General features: G+C 45.1%; 1 protein-coding gene across 2 annotated transcripts in view; it reads right to left on the bottom strand.

The window, feature by feature from the left end:
- Rftn1 (raftlin, lipid raft linker 1) overlaps positions 1-26,846 on the bottom strand; it is a 196,310-nt gene that overhangs the window by 97,706 nt on the left and 71,758 nt on the right. For both annotated transcript variants that reach the window (XM_057752062.1, XM_057752061.1), the window contains exon 3: positions 13,053-13,239. In XM_057752062.1, coding sequence (XP_057608045.1) covers positions 13,053-13,239 — 187 coding nt within the window. The remainder of the gene's footprint in view (positions 1-13,052; positions 13,240-26,846) is intronic.

Here is a 26,846-nt window from a genome sequence, read left to right as displayed (position 1 = left end):
AAGAGTCAAGACTAGTATGTAAATGCCAAGAATGTGCAGTGAGGCAATCTGCATGGTCTTCACCAAGCAGGGACCTTCACAGGGACTCCATAGTAAGCAAACTGCTATGATGATTATTGTCAAAGATGGTTAAGTCATATTAAGAAGCTCCTGCAAACACACCAACGTTCTTTACTAGGCAAATAGGTTATTCTTCTTCAGTAAGATATAGGTTAATGTGCACAGCAATTTGCGGACTTAAGCAACATTTGGCTTAAGAATGAACATGCCAAGAACACAGGTATGTTATAAACTTCCCTCTTTAGACATGATCTCACCTTCTCTCTAAGAAAAGCTACCAATTCACAAGTCACAGAAGACCCCTCACCAACACATTTCATTCTGAGAGAGTGGAGAGAAAACGATGGACTTGTGGCCACAGAACATGACCAAACCCAACAGCCAGAAAAAGAGCACCCTGGAGCTCCAGAGTTCTGCATGCATACCAGCCTGGGGAGCAGTGTGGCCTGTGCTCTCAGACTCCCTCTGCAGAGACAACGATGCTACAAACCCAGGAGGATCCCTGCGATGCTGACACTCCCATGAGCTCAGGACCTGTGAGGCCAAAGATGGTGTGTTTCTACACCAGGAGTCTTAGGTACTCTCCGCACAAGACCCCCACCCACGCCACTTCAGTTCTGCAAAGGCGTTAATAAGTGCTGCTTCGCTTTTCTGGAACATACAGTGGGAAGTTGGTAATTAGAGAAAATAATAGTGTCTTTCTGCTACAGATGGACTCAGTACGAAACCTCAGCTGAACACATAACAATGTCTTCAGCCAATGTTATAACAAAAACAACCATCATGGGGACATAGTGAGAATTAATTATGATACTTAATACACACAGCACCGTAGCAGAGGACTCTCAGAAACAGGTGTTGTATGAATACAAGTTTCTAAATTGGAATTTGAAGTCTTTGTAGTGTTGTTAGGTTCCAGCTCATGGTGGATGAATAGGAAGCAAATGGAATGATGAACCTCACTGGATCATATTTATAGCATTTATGTCTATGTAAAAATGGTTTTATCTTTCAGCCATTTAAAGTATTATAGAAAACACGTGCACAGATTAGAGAGATAATCATTACATCAAGATCTACATAACATGGAAACACTAATAATGTCCTCCGATGCGTCTGAAAGTTATTTCTCATCTGTGTCTTACTGTATTCTTATTGAGAATGTAAATTTAATTAGTACTGGTGTTTTCCATGTCCTACTGCTGGTAATGCCCATCCAACTGGCAAAAATACGCCAGAAAGAGTTAAAGTAAGACCACCTGAATTCTTAAATTTAGTACAGATAAAACATTTAAATCCAAAAGTCTAACACTTTAATAAAATTATCTGCAACTGAGTTACCTGTTCTGTATGCTTATAGCCTTAAAAACTGTGTCTCAGTGTTCCCCTGGGACTCTTACTATGCCACAGAATAAATTTCCCTCCTAAAGAATCCATTGTTTGAAGAGTACATGCCTATGTAGGAGGACGGGGCCTTATTTTATTTAAAAACAAACACAGGCACTTCAGGGTACCGTGATATTCATATATATTTTAACATCAACAGGAAACTTGGAGAAATGCATCTCTCATCTGTGTGGAAGCTACCTGCCTACTGTCCTTTGCCATTCCAGAATACCTGCGGGGAAAGACTGCAAACCACGCGAATGCTAATTTGAAAAAAATAAAAATAAGAACTATTGGAAGGACACAGGCAATCATAGCCAGCTCTGAGACCGGGGGAAATGAATCCCCACGCAAACAAAGCACGCCTCTTCTATTTTCTCCACTTTGGAGGAAGAGAATGAAAAAGTGAGGAAGACGTTTAGGAGTGTGGATTGGAAAAAAACTCTCCCCTGGAGAGCATGGCTTGATGCTGGCGTATTAGGGAAAGTGTAAACACAATAATTAACAAGGAATCCTGAGACTTCAGCACACCAGAAAGGGTGTTGGCTCCTGAAGGAACTGGGAAATAAGAAGAATAAATTAGAGCAGGCTGGGTGACACCGAGCAGCTCCCGAGGGTCGTGAAGGGCAGTGGGGAGTTAATCAGCTTTGACACATACCTTGGGAAGGCAGGGAACCAGTGGGCACCCTTCCTATTTCTGAATCCACATAATGAACTCCACACTGAGCAGACAGCTGCTTATTTATTCTCCGCTCAGATTCAAGAACCAAGCGTCTAGCTCTCTTCCTGGCTTTCTCTGCTCTCTGGAGCAGGCCTGCTGCTGTGGCTCCCCATCATAGTAACATGTGTCAATCACCCGCAGGCCCACTGTGTGGGATTCCAGAAACCAGGTAGCTCCAGGCCGATGCCCAACCTCGAGTGTGAACATTTTCTAGGGTACGCTCTTAGAGGTGCTTTCCCCCTCTGTGTATTTTCCTGAATTATGAACCCTCTCTCTAGAAGCCCTAGAATTCTCCTAAGAGTTAAAGTAATTGGTAAAAATTAGAGAGGAAGAGAGATGAGTCCACTTAGAGGGGACACTTGCAACTGTAATTTTGAAAAGAATTTTCCTTTTAGTTCCAATATAATTCTGCACTTTTCCAATTTTGCCCTTTACAAATGCCAAAGAAAATGTTCCTGTTATCTTGTGGGTCATAAAAAAAGGCAACATAATGCATTCCTGCTTCCCTTAAGGTCTACAAAGAGTTCCCTTCCGTTGAAGGGCACCCTTTAGATGGCTCCTTACAAAGAGTGAAAAGTAACACACAAACACTCTGTGACAAATCACTGTTATTCTTGCCCATGAAAGGTAGGGTGTGTGTGTGTGTGTGTGTGTGTGTGTGTGTGTGATGTGAGCATACATGTGTGCCCATGCTGTGTGGCTTTATTATCAAGATGTCCTCCACTATTGGTAAATTAATAAGCCAAGCTCAGAGCCATTTGCAATGAACGTAGGATTCTTTAGTGAATAACTGTAGCTAAAATCCAAGGCATGATTTTAATATTTGAATCTTTCTTTCTTTTTCTTTTTCTTTTTTTTTTGACAAGGTTTCTCTGTAGCTTTGGTGCCTATCTTGGAACTGGCTCTTGTAGACCAGGCTGGCCTCGAACTCACAGAGATCCGCCTGCCTCTGCCCCCTCCCCCTAGTGCTGGGATTAAAGGCGTGAACCACCACTGCCCAGCAATATTTAAATCTTTTTAAAATGAATTATTGCATATTTTTATTTTATGTAGTTGAGAGTTTTCCTTGCATGTAAGTAAGTCTGATGGCAAAAGAGGGTGCTGGATCCCCTGGAACTGGAGTTGATACAGGGAACCTGGGAACCAAACCTGGGCTTCCTACAGGAGCACCAAGTGCTTTTAGCTGCGGAGCCATCTTGCCGGCCTTGGTTGTTCTTTAAACAACAATACGGAAAAGATTCATTTTCAAATTTTTATTTAGGTGTCTATGTAAGTGTATGCCACTCATGTGCAGGTATCACTGAAAGTCAGAAGAGGGCACGGGATCCCCTGGACCTGGAGTTACAGGTGGCTGTAGGTCACTCAGCAAGGGTGCTGGGAACCTTCCTCTGGAAGGACAGTCAGTCAGTGCTCTTAAGCACTGAGCCACATCACTAGTTCTGTGGGCAGTTTTATTTGACTAAGGGGCAATGCTTGCTAGCACTCAAAGAAATGATGAGACTGCAAAGATGGGAGATTCAGCAAGGAGGAAGGGAAGCAGCCAACACGTAAAAACAGACATCTGAGAAACCCAAAGTCCACAGCCCATGTAAGAGAGAGCAGGCCCCAGCAGTTACATGACCAACACACCACAGTAACACAGCACAGATATCTGTGGACCCAGGAGAGCAGCCAGAAGCGTGGGTTAAAGGTCACATTTGAAAGAGAAAGGTTTTCACATAAAACTCCAAACGTCTGGCTTTTCTTGGGAAAAAAAAGTATGCATCCAAGAAATGGCAATGAGAACCCAGAGTATGGCACCAGGTCTCTGGTTCCCTAGTCCTCACCCTGAGGAGCTGGACCCTAGAGACAACTGCATGGGCAAGCCTTGTCTTAGATGTAAGGAAGAGCTGCCAGAATGTTAGACTCTGACCCAAGAAGAGAAACTAGGTGTGAGGCCCAAATGTTTACTGAGATTTGCTTTCCTGGAAACTGCACAAGAAAAAGCCAAAAGAAAGGCCTTTCTCAGCATCACTTGACATGGGAAGGCAGCAGTTAACAAAAAGCCAAAAGAAAGGCCTTTCTCAGCATCACTTGACATGGGGCGGCCGCAGTTGACTGATTCGGGAATCTGCACCACTCGTTAAGTTCTTGGAAGGACAGACAGCTTGCTGATGAGGTCTGTCTCAGTTAGGGTTTCTATTGCTGCAACGAAACACCACAAGTAAAAAGCAAGTTGAGGAGGAAAGGGTTTATTTGGCTCACACTTCCACACTGCTCTTCATTACTGAAGGAAGTCAGGACAAGAACTCCAACAGGGCAGGATTCTGAAGCAGGAGTTCATGAAAAAGCCATGGAGCGTTGCTGCTTACTGGCTTGCTCAGCATGTTTACTTACAGAACCCAAGAGGACCCAGGACCCAGAGGTGGCTCCACCCACCATGGGCTGAACCCTCCCTCGCTGATCACTAGTTGAGAAAACTCCTTCCAGCTGGATCTCCTGGAGACATTTCCTCAGCTGAGGCTCCTTCTCTGATGACTCTAGCTTGTGTCAGGTTGACACACAACCAGCCAGAACAGGATCTGAGAGGAAAAATGTCTCAGATTTCATTACGTGAAATCACTTACAAGATTTCAACAACCAACTGCACCGTTCCAAAGGATTATTGGAGCAATCTGGTAGAGGGAGAGCATGGCAGCCTTGGCTGGACCAGCAGATGGAACAGGAGCCAATCCTTATGGATGCTGGGCGTAGCTTCTAGAGGCCTCCCTCAGCCTTGCTCCAGCTCTGGGTCCCAGACTTCCACCTTTGTCCCACGGGGCAAACTCTGCATTCCCAGGCTTCAGGCCGTCCTGGGCCAGACTCCATGCCTGCAAGGCCCTAACCACTAAGACTCTCTCTGTTCAAATCCACCCATCTCTCCAGATACAGAGCTAATGAAGAGTACTTGACCTCCATCTCAAAGACTCTCCCATGGACACACTTCTGCCAAAGATGCAAACCAAGCCCTCAGTACTAGTCTGACATCACTATCACTGTATGTATTCACAGCCCACGAAAGGGAGGCTTCTGAAGGCCTAGAGGGAGTCTCTTTAGAGTCACCTCTGTCCAGTAAAATTACTCAACAACATTTATCTTAGAAATTTAATTGCTAAGGACATTCGTTACATAAAACAATGTCGATTCTTAGTCAACAGGCAGGTGGGCCACTTAAAGCTCCAAAAGGACAAAGGGAGTTGCTGGTCCCCAGTCTTAGTTCCCACAGATGCCTTCCTACTGACAAGCGCCTCGCCATCCTAGAAAGGACTGCACTGTAAAACCAACCAGCTCAGGTTTGAAAAGGGCTTCACAGCAGGGAAACAGTAGTCCAGTCTGGGCAGAACTGCATTTCGTGGGAACTTAGAAAGGTTGCCAAGGGAATTTTGATTAGATGCACGTTGTGTAGTTTGTAGCTGCTTTAGTTCTTCTGTGAGTCTCATCCCCTAGGCCACAGGGCACCTACCCACCATAACCAGCCCCTGTGCTAGGTTAGGCCTTACTCTAGCAAACCTGGGTCCAAGTAGCATTAACCCATAAGTGACAGAAACCCTATCGGCACAGTGAACTGGCTCAAAACTAGTTCTGCCGTGAAGAACAATTCAGCGCCTGGGAACTAGAGCATCACGGTGCATTTCTCCATCTACAACTGCAGACCTGACATGTTAATAACCGACTTCCCTCAGCCTTCAAGTTATAAGATTTTTGGCAATTCATTCTAATGAAAACTGTGCAGAAAAAAAAAGTAATTTATCTACACCCAGACGCCAGGCAAAATGAACTATATTGTACATTAAAACCAACTAAGTGGGACTGAAGAGGGGAGGGGAGAGGCAGGGAGGGGAGTCGAGAAAAATGTAGAGCTCAATAAATACCATATATATATATATATATATGTATATATATATATGTATATATATCTCCACTAAGTGGTCTTCAGAAAGAACTAAGGAAGGGAGGCACAAAGTCTTTTCACTTATTCAAGATTACATGTTCAGCTATTTATGCCGGAGTCACTTTCCCAGGGAAACTGACTCTGACTGAATTCAACAAACTCAGCTGAAGAATGATCAGCACAGGGATGCAGTTTGACACGATTTCCAGAAGAAAAGATCAGACAGTGTTTTGTGGATTTCGGTGGTATCTGTCACACGGGAGGATTCAGAGGCACTGTCACTGCTGACTGCTGCCTTTGGGGGAACTCGGTAACGATTTCAGTTCATCAAGATGCTCTCCAGTTACCCAAACGGCGCTGTGGAGCTTTTCTTCTGAGACTTCCATAAACGCTTCCCACCTCATGCTCGTATTCCTGCGTGTGCCCCTAAGAAGCAAGGCCCAGGGCTCAGCAATGTCTCAGAAGGGAAGGCTGCCAAGCCTGACAGTGTGAGTGTGAGTCCCGGGACCCACGCGGTGGAGGACAGAATCAATTCCTTCAAGCCGTCTCCTGGTCTCCATGCACACACAAAATATAAATACAAAATTTTAAAATGTCTAAGGAAATAAGGCCCAGGTTAAAATAAAATTTCTCTTTCAGTAGTAATATGACAGATATGTCATGAGTAATTTCTCAACCACACAGTTGGTCCCTGGAGAGCAAGTCCTATATCTAATGGAGCCCTCGACCTTCCCCCAGGTACGGCTCCTGGAACAATGCAGTAAGGAGAACACGGGACTCTTGTTTTACCATGCCTTGTGGCTAATACGTGTTTTACAAATCCAGAGGTTGTCGCAGCTGTACTAAACCTGTCTACTGACATCATTTTCTTAACAGCTTATATAATCATTAGCACTGTTCATCAATAAACTACTTTTTAAATTAAGGTGTGTGCATTTTTTTAAAAAAAACATAATGCTACCACATACTTAATAAGAATATAATACAATGTAGAGAGAGCTGCTATATGCACTAGGAAACAAAGAATTTGCTGCTTGTCATGGTGGCCTAGAAATAAACAAACAATACCTATGATATTCTTACAACCTTAATAGATGTTTGTAGATGGATGAATGGGGAGCTGGATGGATGGATGGATGGATGGATGGATGAATAAATGGGGGATGGATGGGGGATGGATATAAACTTGAATCAAGCTGGGTTTCTGCTTGTTTGTTTGCTTATAATGTTGCATACCCAAAGTCTGGCTAGTTGCCAAAAACTTTGTGTTCATGGCTCAAATGCTGCAGGTTTACCAAGCTTCAAGTAGTGTCTCTGTGGTTCTTCTGCCAGTACACTTCATTTGGATGCAGAGTAGAGCAGGCAGTTTTCCTCAATCAGTCAGTGTGCCCTACTTGAGAAATATTTCCAGAGCTAAATAATTTCACTTAACAGTATTTATGGCTGTCAGACATTGGCAGTCTTTGCTAAAAGTGTGGCTTTATCTGTTCATGTTAAAAATTAATCAAGTAAGCTTTCTTCTGTTTTTCTTTCTTCAATTACCTGCTGATACAGAGCTTCGAGAATTTTTTGTTTGCTTGCTTGCTTGTTTGCGTGTGTGTGTGTGTGTGTGTGTGGTGAGGGGAGGGTTCCTGATGCAGAAACACAGTAATTGCACAGGAGACAAAAGCACCTTTAAGAGTGTTTCTTATGACCCTGCTTCAGCCTTCACCTCTTCCTACCCAATACCATTCCGAGTGGAAACAGGGAGATCCACTGGCCATGCCTCCTCCTGCCCAATACTGCTCAGGGTGGAAACAGGGATCCACTGGCCATGCCTCCTCCTGCCCAATACCGCTCAGGGTGGAAACAGGGATCCACTGGCCATGCCTCCTCCTGCCCAATACCGCTCAGGGTGGAAACAGGGAGATCCACTGGCCATGCCTCCTCCTGCCCAATACCGCTCAGGGTGGAAACAGGGATCCACTGGCCATGCCTCCTCCTGCCCAATACCGCTCAGGGTGGAAACAGGGATCCACTGGCCATGCCTCCTCCTGCCCAATACCGCTCAGGGTGGAAACAGGAATCCACTGGCCATGCCTCCTTGGTTTCACTTGATGCATTGCCAGATTTTTTTGTAGCTTTCTTTAAAAAAAAAATCCATTCCAAAGACTCATCACAAAGTTAATGTTTCTCTTCCTCAATTGACCCAGAAGATGGAGTGAGTTAGAGCCAATGGGACAGTGGACTGGGCATCCAGGGGCAGAGAATAAACTCCAGTCACAGTCACTGGACCTTCTCCTCTGGAAAATGCTCCCAAACACCAGTGTCTTGATCTTCAGAACCTTATTTTCTTCTTCCCTCTCTAACCCTCTGGCTGTCCTGGTTGGCTTGTAAGGGACAAAATGGGGATCCGGTTTGCTCTTAAACAGTGGCGTCGTCACCCAGCTCATCTGATCATGTGACTAAATATGCCTTGTAAGTCATCAATTATAAAACTCTCATTGTGTCAAGTAACAATGGGAGGCTCAGAAAGTTCCACTGATGCTCCCCGGCACGATAGCCCTTCCCAGAGACCACATGCAACTCGGAACATGGGCCCTCTACCCAGGAGCCTTGGGCCCTGCCCCAGACAGAAGAACAGTAAACCCTAACTGTATGTGTGATACATAAGGATGAGTCAGGACCTCTCCACCCTTGCTACTCAAATTGTGGTCCATGGAGCAGTGATGTCAGCATCATCTGGGACCGCAATGGAGATGCAGCATCTCAGGCCTGACTTCAGACATGCTGAACCAGATATTCTTTAACAGCATCCCCAGGAGACCTGCAGACAAATTAGCTTGGGGGTGCTACTGCAGGTGTAAAAAGAGGAAGAGGCAGATCTTCATATTTGCTCTAGTGCATTTGTAATACACACACTTCATCCAGGCCCTGTGCTAGCATCACCACCCACAGCAGAGCACACAGAGGCCACCCCTACAACTTGACCCCAGTGCAGGCAGAAGTTTCTATCCCTCCCGGTCCCACAGCAATGCTGCTTATCAGGCTGGTCTTTCAGTCTTCGTGTTTAGAGGAGACACACACCTGGGCTGCTGTGAGAGACTGCTCTTGTACACTGTAAAGATTTGCCACTCATATTAGTTTAATAAACGCTGACTGGCCACTAGCTAAGCAGGAAGTATAGACGGGGCGATCAGACTAGGAGAATTCTGGGAAGAGGAAAGGCAGAGAGTTAGTCACCAGCCAGAAGCAGAGGAAGCAAGATGAAAATGCTGCACTGAGAAAAGGTGCCAAGCCATGTGGTTAAACATAGGCAAGAATTATAGGCTAATTTAAGTTGTAAGACCTAGTGAATAATAAGCCAGAGCTAATAGGCCGAGCTGATGGATAAAATGGGAGGATAGTGGGGGAATGAAAGCCCCTCCCCTGAGAGCATCTAGAGCTAAGAATGAAGGCATGGGAGTTGGTATCCCAGTGTGAAAGGGTAAAGGTTGCTCCATCTTGTCTCAGCTGGAACTATCTTTGATTTAACCTGAAACTGAGTCTTCCTTTTTTGACCCCACCCCACCTGCTGTGAAAAGTCCCAACTTTCCCTACACTTCATTGAAAGTGACTAACCCTGTTCTAGAAACTCTGAGTCAAAATGCCCCAGCTCACTGCTTGGTCTTGGTTTCTGTTAAGCTGCTTGCTTGCTTTACCCCTGCTGCAACTGCCAACTAAGATGCAGTTTTGTGTGTGTGTGTGTTTTGCCTTTAGAAGCTCCCTGTAAAATGCATTTGAGGCTGCTGTGTGGAAGAGTTTCTCTCCAGGAAGTTGCTGGAAGCTTAATACAGACTCTGAGTTTGGACTATGGTCATGCTGCATGTCTCTGGGTCTCTACCCTGCAAAGCTAGGAAGAAGTCAGGGTTCCTATTTCATGAGCTGATGATGCAGACAAAATTATAGTTATCATATGTGGAACACAATGAATGTTCAGTTAACATAAGCTGTTGACACTGTATGAATATCTTGTGTGTCCGTGTAAATTAAAACCACCATGGTCCCCAGAATAATTTCCTCATGTGATTATACGAGATATTGATCCACAGCCAATGGACACAAAGAAACAAGTATGAAAACACAGACAGACACTACGGTGTCCCCTTACAAAATACACAGGAGCCCAGGACCATCACACAAACAAGCTCCACCTTAGGGCCCAGAGCCTGAGAACCCGCTATGAAATAAAGAGAAGTCCATCTTGGCATGCCACCTCATGCCCCACAGCTGTCCCTTGTGACTATGCTAGGTCAAGGCAGAGTCACTGCAAAGAGACTTTTAAAAGGCGAACATGACTTGTCTGCTCCCTTTACTTTAAAACACAAGTCTTGCTGCCCATTCCTTCCAAGACTGCTGGCCAGAGGCTAAATCCAATTTCCTTTCCCAAACTTCAATTTATTTATGTATGTATTCACTAAGCTGGAGTCTCTTGTAATAGAGACTGGCCTGGGATTGTGTAGCTGAGGCTAGACTTTACTGGCCTGAGACTGTGTAGCTGAGGCTAGACTTTACTGGCGTGGGACTCACTGTGTAGCTGAGGCTAGGCTTTACTGGCCTGGGACTCACTGTGTAGCTGAGGCTAGACTTTAACTCCTGACCTTCCTGCTTTCGCCTTCCAAGATATGGAATTACAGCGTTCACTACCACACCCAGCTTCAAAATTTAGTATTATAAAAGTAGCTAGACGTATTGTACTTTTTGCTTTTTATCATTTTTTTTTTAAGAATTTTAGCTCCTTTATCGAAAATCAGGTGTTCATAGGTTTGTGGGTTAAAGTCCGGGTCTTCTATTCGATTCCATTGGTCGACTTCTCTGTTTTTATACCAATACCAAGCTGTTTTCAATACTGTAGCTCTGTAATAGAGTTTGAAGTCAGGGATGGTAATGCCTCCAGACGATCCTTTATTGTATAGAATTGTTTTGGCTATTCTGGGTTTTTTGTTTTTCCATATAAAGTTGATTACTGTCTTCTCAAGGGCTGTGAAGAATTTTGATGGGATTTTGATGGGGATTGCATTGAATCTATAGATTGCTTTTGGTAGAATTGCCATTTTTACTATGTTGATCCTCCCAATCCAAGAGCAAGGGAGATCCTTCCATTTTCTGGTGTCCTCTTCAATTTCTTTCTTCAAAGACTTAAAGTTCTTGTCAAATAGATCTTTCACTTCCTTGGTCAGAGTTACCCCAAGATATTTTATGCTATTTGTGGCTATCGTGAAAGGTGATGCTTCTCTGATTTCCCTCTCTGCTTCCTTATCCTTAGTGTATAGGAAGGCAACTGATTTTTTGGAGTTGATCTTGTGTCCTGCCACATTACTAAAGGTGTTTATCAGCTGTAGGAGTTCTTTGGTAGAGTTTTTGGGGTCGCTTATGTACACTATCATATCATCTGCAAATAACGAAAGTTTAACTTCTTTCTTTCCAATACGAATCCCCTTGATCCCCTTATGTTGTCTTATTGCTATTGCTAGAACTTCAAGCACTATAAATAAAGGACACTGAGCCTATAATTCGTGATCCTAGAGAAGCTAAATAAGAAGGTGAACCCAAAGAAAAACATATAGACATCCTCCTGGATATTAACCTTCATCAGGCGATGAAAGGAGACAGAGACAGAGTCCCACATTGGAGCACCAGACTACAACACCAAAGGCCAAACCAGGAGCAGAAGGAGAGAGAGCACGAGCAAGGAACTCAGGGCCATGAGGGGTGCACCCACATACTGAGACAATGGGGATGTTCTTTCGGGAACTCACCAAGGCCAGCTGGACTGGGTCTGAAAAAGCATGAGATAATACCGGACTCACTGAACATAGAGGACAATGAGGACTGCTAAGAAGTCAAGAACAATGGCACTGGGTTTTGATCCTACTGCACATACTGGCTTTGTGGGAGCCTAGGCTGTTTGGATGTTCACCTTAATAGACCTGGAAGGAGGTGGGAGGTCCTTGGACTTTCCACAGGGCAGGGAACCCTGACTGTTCTTAGGGCTGATGAGAGAGGGGGAGTTGATTGGGGGAGGGGGAGGGATATGGGAGACGGTGGCAGGGAAGAGACAGAAATCTTTAATAAATAAATAAATTAACAAATTAAAAAAAAAGAATTTTAAATGAGTATTGCTACATTTGAAAAACTAAATCTATCTCTTTTCCTACTTAGGCACAAGTCAAAATATAAAGTAATACTCGGCTGGATAAACTAGCCTGAAATCATCCTCCAGACATCTACAAAGTTAAAACCACAACCAGTCCAATGACAGTATGCAATGTGGGGTGGGAGGTGGGGGATGTGGGGCGGGAGGTGGGGGATGTGGGGCGGGAGGTGAGGATGTGTGGCAGGAAGTGTGGGGTGAGAGGTGGGGGATGTGGGGTAGGAGGTGGGGGATGTGGGATCGGATGTGGGGGGTGGGAGGTGGGGGATGTGGGGTGGGAGGTGGGGGATGTGGGGTGGGAGTGTGGGGTGGGAGGTGGGGGATGTGGGGTAGGAGTCAGGGTGAGGGCAGGAAGTGTGGGGTTTGGGGCGGGAGGTGGGGTTGGGAGAGATGTTTTCTTAAGAGGTGACTGGCAGAACTTCTTGTGAATTCAAAATTTTGAAGTATTTCTAAACTTTGGAGGGAAACATTGAGCCTGTATAAAGCCTTTAATAAAATGTTGTTTCCAACCCTGGCTTTTCAGATTAATGCTTTTATTATATTTTTCCCGGTTGTGTGATTCTGGGAGCATGCTTCTTCCGAGAAGACATTGTTCTAGCTGAGAGGGTAAGAACTTGAACTCCTCTTGCAGCTGGACATGACATTGTTTCTTGCCATGGAACATCTCTCTGGTTGTCCCTTCTGGCTTCCCTGTCAGAAGGCAAGGCCCTAGTGGTGACACACAAACCCAGCCATCCTCCCTCCTCTTCATCCAGAGGCCTCAGACTCCACACAACATGGTGCTGACATTGCGGGCTCCTTACCTGTTGGTTTTCTTGACCAGGATGGCCCTAAAGATGTTCTCAAGGAATCTCTTCTCTTGCCTGTTCGTCGGCTGCACAAAGGGGTGCAGGGCAGCCAGGGAGAAGCCCTGCTGGTACAGTTCCAGGAGCTGGGCGGGTAGGTCCCGCAGAGAAGCTAACCTCACAGCCGAGGACCGCGGCAGCTCCGCTACAATGGGGAGAAGAGAGGCTGATCAGAGGCCCATCACCACTGTCATCCAAACCCTAAGACCCCTCTGCCCTGGGAAGGACCTTCTGGGTCACTTCTTCCCCGATAAACCTTCCACAGACTTTATAAACAGCCATCTTCTCCCACTTCATGCAAAGACATCAATAAAAGAAAGCTCTCTAAACTGCCGAGCCTTCTTCCCTCCAGCATGTTTATTAATATGAGCAGGGCAGACAAGGTCTAAAAGTCAAATGGTATGAACTTGTATGCAGTGGAAAGTCTACATCCAAGCCCCCTCACTCTTTCCCTAGAGGCAATAGCTATGATCTATTTTTGGATATGTAATGACCACTGCTAATCCATCCATGGTAGGCCTGCCTATCTACCCCTTTCTATACAAACCTCAGAACAACCTTATACACCCGTCATACACTCCGTTCTGTGCACTACAAAGTGATTCATAAGGAAAGTACCTTGTTAGGCTGGTCACAGTGCTCACAATGAGTTTCATTGCTTCAGTGACATGAGGCTCACTCTGTAGACCAGTCTGGCCTCAAACTCTTAGGGATCTTCCTGCCTGCTCAGGCTCCCAGGTGCACAGAGCGCTTCCTGGTTGATTTCTTATAGATCTGCTTATGTGTTACATCATTGATTATAAAAGCTTTTGTTTCCATATTGCTTCAATAAAAATATCATTCCTACAAGATTTCACATGCACACACATATAGAAAATACATTTCTCAAGCGGGGTTACAGCACATGCTTGTAATCCCTGCACTCGGAAGCCAAGGCAGTGGGGTTGGGAATTTAAGGTCAGAATGGGGGACACAGTCAGACCACATCTCAAAATAAACAAGCAAAAGTACTGAGTAACAGGCTATAACATGTTCAGATATTGCCAGATCTTTTATAAAGAATTATGGATTTGCTTCTCATTGGTAATATATAAAAGTTTATTTTCCATGTCCTGGATGATCTCATAATAAGAAAAGGAAAAGGGGAAAACTCCCTGTGTGGTGAAATCTATACCTGTTGTGCAATTTGTTGCTTCTCCTACTGAACACTTCATAGTTAAATTCGCATTTCCTTTGCTATGAGCTGTGGATACTCTGACCAGTTTTTATTAGATTAGCGATCCATTCTCCTGGTGGTCCATGGGAACTGTTATCCATTAGGGGCTTAGTTACTGGTGACACAGGCTGGACGTGCCTCTCATCAACCCATTACCTGCCTTTTGGCTTTGCTAAAGTGGGTTTTCACGAATAGGTTCCTCATGTTACTATGGCAGGACGACCTTGGAATATACAATAACTTTTCTGTTAATGCTTTATCATATATCACATGTTTTGTATGTAAATCTTAAATATACTTCAGATTTAACTTGTGCAAAGCATACACTATGAATCCAAGACCCCCGCTTTGCCATTTTTCCTCAATAATTTGAGAAGTGACTTTTGCCATTAATGGATACAGTTGTTTATCACTGTAATAACTTATTTTTGTGCGGCACTATTTTCACCAAGTTAGTTTCTTAAGCATGTCTTGGGTCTGTTTCCTGTTTATTTTTGAAACCTTGTTTAACTACTTTTGCAAAATATTTTTTTAAATAAGCTAACCAAATTCCCCCTTATTCCCTAAAAAGTATTGATATTTTTATTGATTCATATTCAAACTACAGCCTAAATGAGAGTGGATATTGCTCTCCACGCTGCAGGTTCCTGGCCACAAACAGCACGGCACCACTTTTACTTGAGTGGTATTTCTGGTCCCTCTGGAGCAAATTAAAGTTTTGTCACATGAATATTACATATTTATCAAGTTCATTCCTAGTCATTTTATATTTTTGTTTCCATAGGGGTAATAGACTCCCTGGTTGCATGTCCCTAATGCTCCCGCTGGGGAAGCAGACAGGCTTATCATAGCTGACTGTACTGTGAAGCAGTGCACAGACACTTGGTCCAGGACCTCCATCACTCATACAACTCCCAGGACTGGACACACAAGAGCAGGTGAGTCACAGCCACACAGCGGGGCCAAGACAGTCACTAAGTCATCCCAGTAGCGAGGAACACGGAGCCACCCTCACTGGAGGGCCAGCTTCTCACTGTAGAGGTATCTACATGGGTTCTGACATGGCTATCCCGTGAGATACTGTCATATGTAGAGGGTTCTGACACGGCTATCCCGTGAGATACTGTCACATGTAGAGGGTTCTCACATGACTATCCCATGAGATACTGTCATATGTAGAGGGTTCTAACATGACTATCCCATGAGATACTGTCATACATATGTAGAGGGTTCTAAATTGACTATCCTGTGACATACTGTCACATGTAGAGGGATCTGACACGGCTATCCCGTGAGATACTGTCACATGTAGAGGGTTCTAAATTGACTATCCCATGAGATACTGTCACATGTAGAGGGTTCTCACATGACTATCCCATGAGATACTGTCATACATATGTAGAGGGTTCTGACACGGCTATCCCGTGAGACACTGTCACATGTAGAGGGTTCTGACATGGCTATCCCGTGAGATACTGTCACATGTAGAGGGTTCTGACATGGCTATCCCGTGAGATACTGTCATACATATGTAGAGGGTTCTGACATGACTATCCCATGAGATACTGTCACATGTAGAGGGTTCTCACATGGCTATCCTGTGAGATACTGTCATACATATGTACAGGGTTCTGACACGGCTATCCCGTGAGATACTGTCACATGTACAGGGTTCTGACACGGCTATCCCGTGAGATACTGTCACATGTAGAGGGTTCTGACACGGCTATCCCGTGAGATACTGTCACATGTAGAGGGATCTGACACGGCTATCCCGTGAGATACTGTCACATGTAGAGGGATCTGACATGGCTATCCCGTGACATACTGTCACATGTAGAGGAATCTGACACAGCTATCCCGTGAGATATTGTCACATGTAGAGGGTTCTGACACGGCTATCCCGTGACATCCTGTCTTTAGTTTGTAGATTCCTCCTCATGAGCATCCTGCACATCTCGACCTCCTCCTCCCTCTGCACGGCACCTCCAGGGCATGGCACTTGAACATCATGGACCCACCAACAGCCCCTACTGCATCCCTACTACTGCAGCAGACCTCCCTTGGCTTATTTTCTCGATTCCTCATCTGTCACGACACACTGGAGCAGCCCACAACAGCCAGGGGCTTCATCTCATACCCTGCTACTTAACAAGACCCCAGTTTTGGACTGCAGTAAACAATTCAGAATATCAGCAGGCAGCCTGGAAGATGGGACAAAGACTCGATACTGATGAGTGCAGCCCACAAGCAATGATGATGTAGAAAACAAATACTCCCACGTTGGGAAATACATATCAAGTCATGCACAAATAAAGTGTGTGTCTTACAGCAATTTTAAAATTCACAAGCAAGGCTAGGAGTGGAACCCACAGAAGTCCAGCTAAACCTACCGGACCTGGTGATGGAATTACATATGATAGCCCCCATGCCATGCTTTGTTTTTTTATAAAAGATCAACATTTTTTTTTAAAAAAAATTGAGAAATAATGCAAAAAATTCATGGTTAAAAAGAATATTTACGGGCAAAGCTATTACTAACAATGTCATTCAAAAAGTAAGAACTTGGAACCAAAAAGTTCTTCATAAACTAGTTGAAGACTAGTTAATGCCGGGCACCCAGGTGATGAAGCCCAAAAAGAGTGTCCTTTTAAGGTGACGGCAAGAGTGTCAGATGCTGATGGGAAAGTGTCCAGAGTGCACTGCTGCATTAAAAACAGAGGTGCCTGTCAGTGTGCGGCTGCTCTTCTATTAAAAACACAGACGAGGGAAAGTAATATTTTTCTAGACACTGACGGTGGAGACGGATTATAATAGAGAGCAGGGCAGAAGGGCTGGCCATTTATTCTACTTTCAGAACTACTATGATCCACACAGACCATTTCAGAAAAGGATTTAGAAGCCATTTGCATTGTTCTCTTTACACATAAATAAAATACTATTTTAAAGTTTTAATGACTTTTTAAATTGAAGTTTTATGTTGCCCAGGATTAGAACCCAGCGCCTGTGCACGCTAGGTAAGCACTTTTAGCTGAGTGCAGTTTTTAGCAGTTTTTTTTTTTTTTTTTAAACAGCCACGGTCCTCTGATTTATTTAAAAAACAAGGTTTACAACAAGACCTAGGATCCTTAGGAATACCACACGGCACCAGAGCTCTCCCTTCCATATACCACGGGAAAACGTGGAGGGAAACTCATCCGTAACTGACTGCCGTGAGCCTCCAGCCTCGGCCTGGAACGCCAGTAGCTGCAACTACCCGTGCAAGTCACCACACCCAGCTCAACGACAGATTCCCATGCTCCTCACTAGCAGCTCACCACAGCCATGTGACTATAATACAGTTCTGTCTCCCATCAAATAGTGGTTATAAAATTCAGATGGGATGGCAATGGTGTGTGGGTGTAATCAATGAAGCCCAAACAATCACGTTCAGAATGGGTGGGGGCCTGGCACGGGGAGCTGGCAGACGGGATAATGATGACACTAAGGGTCTCGGGCCATTAGCTTGTTCTCCTTCCCCACCCAACTCCTTACCCTTCACATTCCCAAATCAGTGGACTGAAGAAAATATTAGTCTTAAAGCTAAAAGCTTCCTGGACAAAATATAACACCCTCTAAATTTTTCTTAGAATCTAAGATAAGAACCAAAGTCCACTAACCCAGGGAACCTTGTCCTTTGGGCCTGGGCATTCCTGATGGGCGTGTAGGCACAATGACACAAAACTTTTAAAGTAAATTTGTTGATTAGTATACAAAGCACTGTGTTTCACTGTGACATTTTCACATGTGTTCATCACTACACTTGGTTCTTACTCACATACACTGCCCTCCTTCATCCTCCATCCCTGGTCCTCTTCTGTTCCCCAAACACTTCCTTCTGTGCACCCCTCTTGCTTCCTTTACTCCCTTCCTTTAGACCTCTTCCTCTTCCTCTCATGGTTCCTTTTCTATTCCATGTAAACATACACACACACACACACACACACACGCACGCACGCGCACACACACACACCCCTCCAGATTCCACTTCTGACACAAAGTATGCTTGTCTTTCTGAGTCTTGGTGAGCTTCGCTTTTAATATAATCATGCCTGATTTCCAGTTGTATCCATTTCCTCAGAATGTCTAATTCTTTCAAGTCAGAAATCAGAACGCTAATCTTTGACTTTTCAACCCCCCACGAATCAAAGCCAAGACCTGGTAGGCTTCAGAGTCTGCCTGGGATATCTGTCGATGTAGAATATGCCCCCCCCCCTCCCCATTTTGTCTCTAATCTCACCCTGCTGACATGGGCACCATCAAGGCCACTGAGAGGCAAGGATGCTGAGCGGTAAGGCCTCCTGGCTAATCGGCTGAGCATCACGGGTGGATACCCACGGCTTTAATGCCACTGCTGTGGAACTGACGACATCTGTCTCCAGACTCCGTCCTCTCTTGCATCAGTAGGAAGAAAGTCTAGAGACACATAATTATAGTTGAATCCCTTCAGAAACCCAGAGTTTCCCTGATTTACCAACAGTAGTCTTTTCTACCATCATGTCTTTGTCAAGAATTATTTGGGGTTGTTCACTGGAGCACCGTTTTCCTTGTAAATAAATTTGCCATTGTTCCAAGATTTAAGAGAAAGATAAAGTACAAAAATATGTAGAATCCTAACCCACAAAGCCACATATTTCTCAATACTCCTGGGACATGGTTGATTCTGGTTTTGTTATGACTATGTTTTTGTTTAGCCAAACATTCTGCAGACCATTTCCCCATGGAAATGAAACTCTTCAAGCATTTTCAGAGGAACTTAAGCAATGCCCTGGCTGTTCTGAACTTGATTCTGGATAACCACTAATCTCCCCAACACAGAAAAGAAATCTCGGCACACAGCCCCATCATGCAGCGGCAGGAACGACACTTATTATCCTGTCCAGCAATCATTTGTGACTTTAACCTAATTATTCCAAGTCCGATTTTGCCTTTCTAATTATACCCGCTAATGGATCTGTCAATACCAAAGAGCCCGGTGTGAGGGAGACGCCACCTCTCCGGGTAATTTCTCTCACAGGTGAAGCTGATAATCACACTGTTCACCCAAAGCTTTTTTAAATACATAAGTTCCTTTAAGACTGCCGTTTCTATAGCATCAATCTGCCTGTTTTGTAGTAGATCCAATTTAGTGAAACACGAAAATCAATCACTTCTCAATGTGAAACTTTTCAATGTACACGGAAGGAATAAGAATTCGATTTTTAAGCATTGTTTGCAGCCCTTGGCTGCAATGGGTGTCATTCTGAAATTCCTGGAGCAAGTGAAAACTTAGATTAGAGCGTTTCTAAGATTCAGGTTTCCATTATCTTACCATTCAAAAACCCAAGCTTCTAAAAATGAAGAAAAGGAAGGAGAGAGGGAGAGGGAGGAAAGGGGGGAGGGAGGGAAGAGGGGAGGAATGGAGGGAGTTAGGGAAGGAGGGAGGGAGGGAAGGAGGAAGGAGGGAAGGAGGGAGGGAAGGCATGGCACACTAGTCAAGTGTCCTTTCCATTCTCTTCCTCACAACACCGGGTCTGTCAACAGGAGAAAGGCTGGAGCCAGAGAAGCTCTTTATGTTACAGACACGCAGGTAAACAGAATGTTTGAGAAGGTGGATCCATAGCTCTGACTGGAATGACATCTAATAAGGACTGAGAAAGTCGTGACTTAGAGTGAGAGGTGTGTGCCCCGTTCTGTAAACCCTTACTGGTGCATCTGTGCCCTATGGGCCTAGAGATGGTACAGAAGACCAGAGTGAGCCAGGCCTGGGGGACTGGGCAGAGAGATTATACAGAAGACCAGAGTGAGCCAGGCCTGGGGGACTGGGCAGAGAGATTATACAGAAGACCAGAGTGAGCCAGGCCTGGGGGGGGGGGGGCTGGGCAAGGGACAACCAATTGCTTCTTAAATTAATTACAAGGCTTTGTTTCAAAGTGACCAAGATAATGTTAATGAAATACCCATACACATATACAACACACACCGTTATTAAAGTTTTTGCAGCTAGCATCGGGACTAGGAACTTATTAAATTTCACACACTTAAAAGAAATTTGGGGGTGAAAAAAGGGAAGAGACTCACAAGTTACTTCAGTGAATTCCTGTAAGAGTCTCACAGCAACTCCTTCTTCTCTTCCACTCCCATACTCTCTACTTTCCCTGTCTCCATCTTTCCCTCCCCACCCCCGCATTCTCTACCGGTACAGTTCAAAGCAGAAGCTCCTAGGCCCATCAGCTAAGATATAAAGATACACCCTGATTCCAGGGTGCTTGCCTAACACATTCAGGGCTCTAGGTTCAGTCACCAGTAGAAAGATAGGGGTGTGGATGGAGGGGGTAAGGGAGAGGGAGGAAAGAGAGAAAAATTAAATTTGGGCCTGTGAGATTCTCTGTGGCTAAGGGTACCCACTGCCAAACCTGGTGACCTGAGTTTGATTCTTGGGGCCCACATGTGAAGATGAGAGCTGATTCCCACAAGCTGCTCTCTGACCTCCACACACGTACCCTAACATGCCCATGCCCACACACAAACAAATTAAATACACTAACTAAAGCAAAATAAAAAGAAATAAAAGATTTTAAAGATATGTGATTCCAAAGACTTATTATGAAATTAGAAGACAAAACTTAAGTAAAAAAATATTATATTGATCACTACAGTGGTAATATTTAGGTATGTTATGATTAGATAAAGTATTGATTTTATTTGGTTATTTTTAAAAATGAAAACCTGAACTTGCTCATGAGCTTGCGGTTCCTATGGGCGTCAGACTCACGGGTCATTTATCTGCAGCGTGCCAGCATGCGTGACCATACAAACTAGCCATTGGCTTTCCCACCCGAACTCCCACCACACCGGGAGCTATGCCAGGCTAGCTCACCCCGCAGAGCTGAACAGGCTCACTGCCAGTTGTCGTTACAGCAAAGGTCATGTGACACACATGCTGTCACTCTGGATATGAACGCTGGGTCCCAAGTAGATGAAACACGAGGCCAAGAAGAAAAATCCATAACTGGTCTTAGAACACTACCAGCAAGTCAGCTTGGGGGAGCTGGGAAACCCTGTAACTTGTAGTAAAATATTCACTAACAGAAACTACAGTTTTACCCACTTCCAAGTGGCATTAAGAGCCTTCACGCTGTTGTGCAACCATCACCACCACCCATCTCAGGAAACCTCTTCATCCTTACTACCCTCACTCATCAACTCCCACCCCGGACCGCCACTTGGACTTGTGACGGCAGCAAGAACAAATGCTGGGTCAGAATGGAGAAGCGGCTGGGAACGGGGCCATTCACAGAGCATCATGGGAAAAGAAAGCAAAGGCCAGTATCCCCACCAAGGCAGAGGAAGAACATAAATATTCACAGAATAGCCGAGCCCTACCAGAGCTGCACACAGTGGCTGGAAATCTTCACAACACAGACTATGGAACCAGGAACTGTCCAAGAACTGAGGTGCTCAGGGCTTGTTACTCTCTCTGGAAGCGCGGTGCCAGGAGCGCCGTACAGGGATGAAATCGCCCATTTTGTCTCAACACAGTCCCTAGGGAATTTTTTAAATTCTGAATATAAATATACACACTGTAAACTATGGAGGACTCACTGTGAACACAACTAGTGTAGAGAGGTTTACACAATAAACTCTGTTCTCCGTGGATCACAACTTCCACCCGCAGACGGAGCCCATCTGTGCGCTTTGTTGGTAAGTTTTGCCAGTTTGTCACGAACCTAGCCTATGCGGGAAAAGGGAATCTCAGCTGAACTGCCGAGGAAATGTCTACGGGCATTCTCTCAGTTGCTTATTGGTGTGAGAGGGCCCAGCTCACTGTGGTCAGGCAGTGTGTCTCTACCTGTGTCTCTAGGCAGGTAGTCCGAACTATATAACAAAAGCAACCGAGCAAGCCAGTAAAGAGCATTCCATGGTCTCTGCTTCAGTTCCTGCCTCCAGGTTCCTGCCTTGAGCTTGTGTCCTGGCTTCCCTAGATGGTGGCCAGCTACCTGGAAGCTTAAATAAGAAGTTCCTGAAGTTAGTTTTGGCCATGTTTATCACAGCAACAAACAGCAGTTGTTCTAATGAGCTCCCCAGACATGCAGCAAACATCCACCCATTGGGCCTCCTCCCTACTGTGGTAAAGACACCCGTATAGCCTGTGATGCAGGTCCTCACACACAGCAATGCTTCCATTAACTATGATTACAGACGATGCCAAACTCAGCCAAGGGTGAACAGAACCAGAGTTCAAGTGAGCCAAAAGAGGCGCCTTCTGCTTTGCCTCAGTATTCACAGGCAGATCCACCTGGTGCACGGAAACAGCAGACCATACACCAGAGTGGCTCTGGTTCCCCTAATGGAAGAACTGTCACGAGCATACATACACACACGCAAAGACGGCATCTCTGAAGGCACGGGCCTCAGCCTACCAGTCATTTCAACCTCACTGTTAAAGGCAGCCCTTAAGCCTCTAGCTCCCGCCCTGCTGACTTGATCTGAGCTCAGCAAAAAAGAAGAAACCTTGAGATGAGCTCAAGTAGGACGCTGTGGTGAGACGGAAGGGTCAGAGAGACGCTTTCAGAATAGGACAATGAACCTGGTGAAAATAATTTCTTTTTAAAAAATTGGGGCTTTAACAGAAAAGGTTTCTAAAAACTGCTTTATTTCTGTGAATGCATCTGTGTCTGTGTGGGTATAAGACATGTGCAGAGGCCCCCTGGAAGCCAGAAGATGACCCTGCCTCCTCTGGAGCTGCTGTTGTAGTCATTTGTGATCTGCCCAATGCAGGGGCTGGGAATTCAACTTGGGTCCTCTACAAGAGCAGCAGAGTGAGGAATCACGGCTCAGACACTTACACCTGCTGAAAAACATTCACAGCTGTACCCCAAATGCAACCGTTAAACACCTGACCCAAAGGGGAACCTGCATTGTCGCCAGGCAGAAGGGAGCCTGCTGGCCACCTTGTGGGGCGTTGTACCTTAGAGAGGACCAGTGGCCAGCGCCGGCGCGAGGCGTGTCTGCTTCTGAGGGACCCTGAGGTCTTCCTCAGCGTTGCCTTCCCAGCACCCTACTGCTCACATGTGCAGCTATTGTGAACGGTGAGATCCCAAAATCACACAACACAGACAGCAGTTCAGAGTTCAGTATGAAAAGAAATTGCAGTCTGATGCCACAGCAAAAGGACAAGTTTTAATGCTCTGGTTAGCTAAAGCATGCCACGAATTTGTGTGTCTCCCATTTTAAAGCTAAGGTCTCTTGTAACTCAGGCTAGTTTTGCATATTCCTTGTAGCCAAGGCTAGCCCTGAATTTCTGATTCTCCTCCTTGAATTTCTGATTCTCCTCGCGCTGAGTACAGAGTGCTGGAATTATAAGTGTGTGTTACCATATGTGGCATATTTCCTTTTTTAATTTTGCTACCAGAATATGTGGACTGCCATTCACAGGCCACTAGAATATGTGAACTGCCATCATGGGCCACTAGAATATGTGGACTGCCATCATGGGCCATTGTCAGGAGCCATTTCCCCCCCCAAAATTATTATAGGGATCATCGCCCTGAGGAGTTTGCAGAGGGCTCCACTTCCCAATTGTATTGAGAATTGTTTTATTGACAAAGCCTATCCCACACCCAAGTTAACTGTTAATAGAGAGCTATCTGTTAGCGGAACCCACCTCACATTCCAAACTATCTAGAAGAACTAGGTGTGTCAACTCGTGAACTCCTGGCAGAGGAATCGTCACCTGACCGATCGTGATCTCTTGGCCTACGTGACCGACGTGGACCACGCGGCAAGATCCCGTGCCCCAGCCCCCCAAGCTCCTCATCCAGGGGCTATATAAGCTGCAACCATGATGCTAATAAGACGTAGGCTTTGACAAGAACTCTACTTGGCCTCCTTCCTCTCTTGCCCATGTCTTTTCAGGTAGCGCCTCTCCGGGACCCTGGAATAACTGACTGCCAGGTGGGTTACAGACCCTAGACAGAGTAACCCGCCAAGGCGGTCTACAGGCCATGCTCACAGATTAGGTCTCTTCTGGATCCTGTTTTCTGTTTATTTTTAAATGGACGCTTTTAATCATGATCTGAGAAAACACCATTCCTTTTTGAATTTTTTTTATGGTGCCAATTTAATTCCTTATTAAGTATCCTTTAGCTACAGTTTTAAGGAAGGTCACGGTCATTTTTCCTAAAATAAACCCACAATACCATGGAATGGGGGAGAGCTGCCAAAATCTTCACCGGATGGGCCGGAAGCAGAAACTCCCAAGTGTATTCAGTCCGGTTTTTCACTCGCAGTCCCATCCCAAAGCCAGGGAGAAAAGCAAAACCTCACAAGGGACCCTCATTGTTTTGCATATGAACCCCATGAGTACCTGCTCCACAGGAAAAGCTTGTAGAGCTCCCCTTCCCAGCCTTGAGAAGCAACCTCCTGGTGCAGACCCAGGGACCCCTAGTTCTGCCTTGCTGCCTTCCTCAGCCGTACCCCCAAGCCATCCCTGGTCCTTTATGACTTCCCACATACAAAGAACAGCTCTTTACTAGGGACCCCATAGCACCACCTTTCAGTGGGACCCAGAAGGCTACTTGTGCCTCCTTCCCTTCCTTGCTAGACTCTCTAGGTACTCTCAGGCTTGCCACGGCTGCCTGCCTCAGTCCCTCCTCTCAGCCCACCTCCATTTCCGTGGGACCAGGGTCCTCCTAAGTTCTTCCTCGCATGTCCCTCAGCAATTCTTTCCAGCCCATTTCCATTCCTTTGCCACTCCTAGGGGACTAGGGAGTCACTGCCTATCAGAGACCCCACACCCATCACACTTGGCTGGGACCCAGAGAGGCTACCTGTGACTCCTTCCCCTCCTTCATGCTGCTCTAGGAAGGGAGCAGAATGAACGCCTGAGTCCAGCTGTGGCTACACACCTCAGCTCACCCTTCCAACCTCTCTCCATTCCCTTGGGCCTCACCACTTGTAATGGCTAATCTTGGCGGTCACCTTGACCACATCTGGTCATGGTGGTCATGGCCATGAGGGATTAGTCTTGACTGGGTGAACTGAGCTGAGGTTCGAAGGCCTGCTCTAACCCCAGATCATCTGAGGTTGGAAGACCCACCCTAAATCTGGATCATTTGATGTCAGAAGACCCACCTTAAATCTAGGCCACACCTTCTGATGGCAGCCTACATAAAAAGACTTTTTTTTTTTTGCCTGTTTTCCTTCATTCTCATTGGCAAGTTAATCTACCCTGCTTCTGAAGTATTCCTTTATCGGTATTAGAACCTACTTATTGAAGACCAGTCTAAGACACCCAGTCCGGTAGAATGAGCAACTGTTGAATTCTTGGCCTTTTCACTGGGAAATGGCCATTGTTGGACTAGCTGAACCACAACTTGGAAGCCATTCTAACACACACCGCACTGTTTAATATATATACTCATTCTCTTGGTACTGTTCTTCATGAGAACACTGACTAAGTCACCAGTAGCCATGGCCACAAAAGGGTACCCCTAATTCTTCCCCTTGCCACCTCATGGAGTTGGAATGAGTACTACTTAACAGACCTCCGGAGTTGTTCCCTTCATTGCCTGCTAGATTATCTCAAACCCCACTACCTTCAACGGTTTGGGAGTCAGGACCCAGAATTCTAACCAGACATCAATTTGAGACCAGTCAGAGTCTGAATCCTAAAACCTACTGTGGTTACAAGACTGAGGACCATAACTCATTCTCTTTATCCACGATCTGTCAGACTGGGGACAACCAAAGACGCAAACACCCACTCAGCAGAAATAGTTACTCCAAGAAACACCACAAATACCGTTAACTCCAGATAACTAGTCTCATCAAAAAACACAAATATGAACAACCAATATGCCTTCTCCAGAAGCCAGCAATCCCTATTGCAACAGACCCTGAGAAAAGCAATTTAGCTGAAGCACAAGACAAGGACTTCAAAATAGCAATTATGAAATATCTCAAGGACCTTAAGGAGGATGTGAATAAATGCCTTAATGAAGTCTTTGAAAACACAAACAGTCGGCTGGAATAATGCAAACATTTCAAGACATGAAAGGAGAATTTAGTTTAGAAATGGAATCACTAAAGAAAAGCCATGCTGAAATAAGCCTGGGAATGAGACTCTGAAGAGGTTGAACAGAAGCTCAAAGGAAGCCTCCTCAGCAGGCTGAAGCAGAAGAGAGATTCTCAAGTTCTGAGACAAGGTAGAAAAAATGGATAGTCCAGTCCAAAAAAAAAAAAAAAAAAAAACCACAACAACATTAAATCTAAGTAAAATCCAGGCACAAAACATCCAAGAAAGCTGAGACATTATAAAAAGACTGCACTTATGAACAACAGGTATAGAGGAAGAAGAAACCTAGTTCCAAGTCATAGAAAATATTTTAAACAAAATCTTAGAGGAAAATTTCCCCAATCTAAAGAAAGAGATGTCTAATGCCTAACGAGCTATAAGAGACATTGAGTAAACCCTTCAAAAATGCCTATTAATCAAAACACTAAATTACAGGACA

Source organism: Chionomys nivalis, chromosome 19 (genome assembly GCF_950005125.1).
Source record: "Chionomys nivalis chromosome 19, mChiNiv1.1, whole genome shotgun sequence".
NCBI classification, from domain to species: Eukaryota; Metazoa; Chordata; class Mammalia; order Rodentia; family Cricetidae; genus Chionomys; species Chionomys nivalis.
The sequence above is the reverse complement of the archived record's forward strand: the minus strand, read 5'-3'. Positions and strand labels throughout refer to the sequence as shown.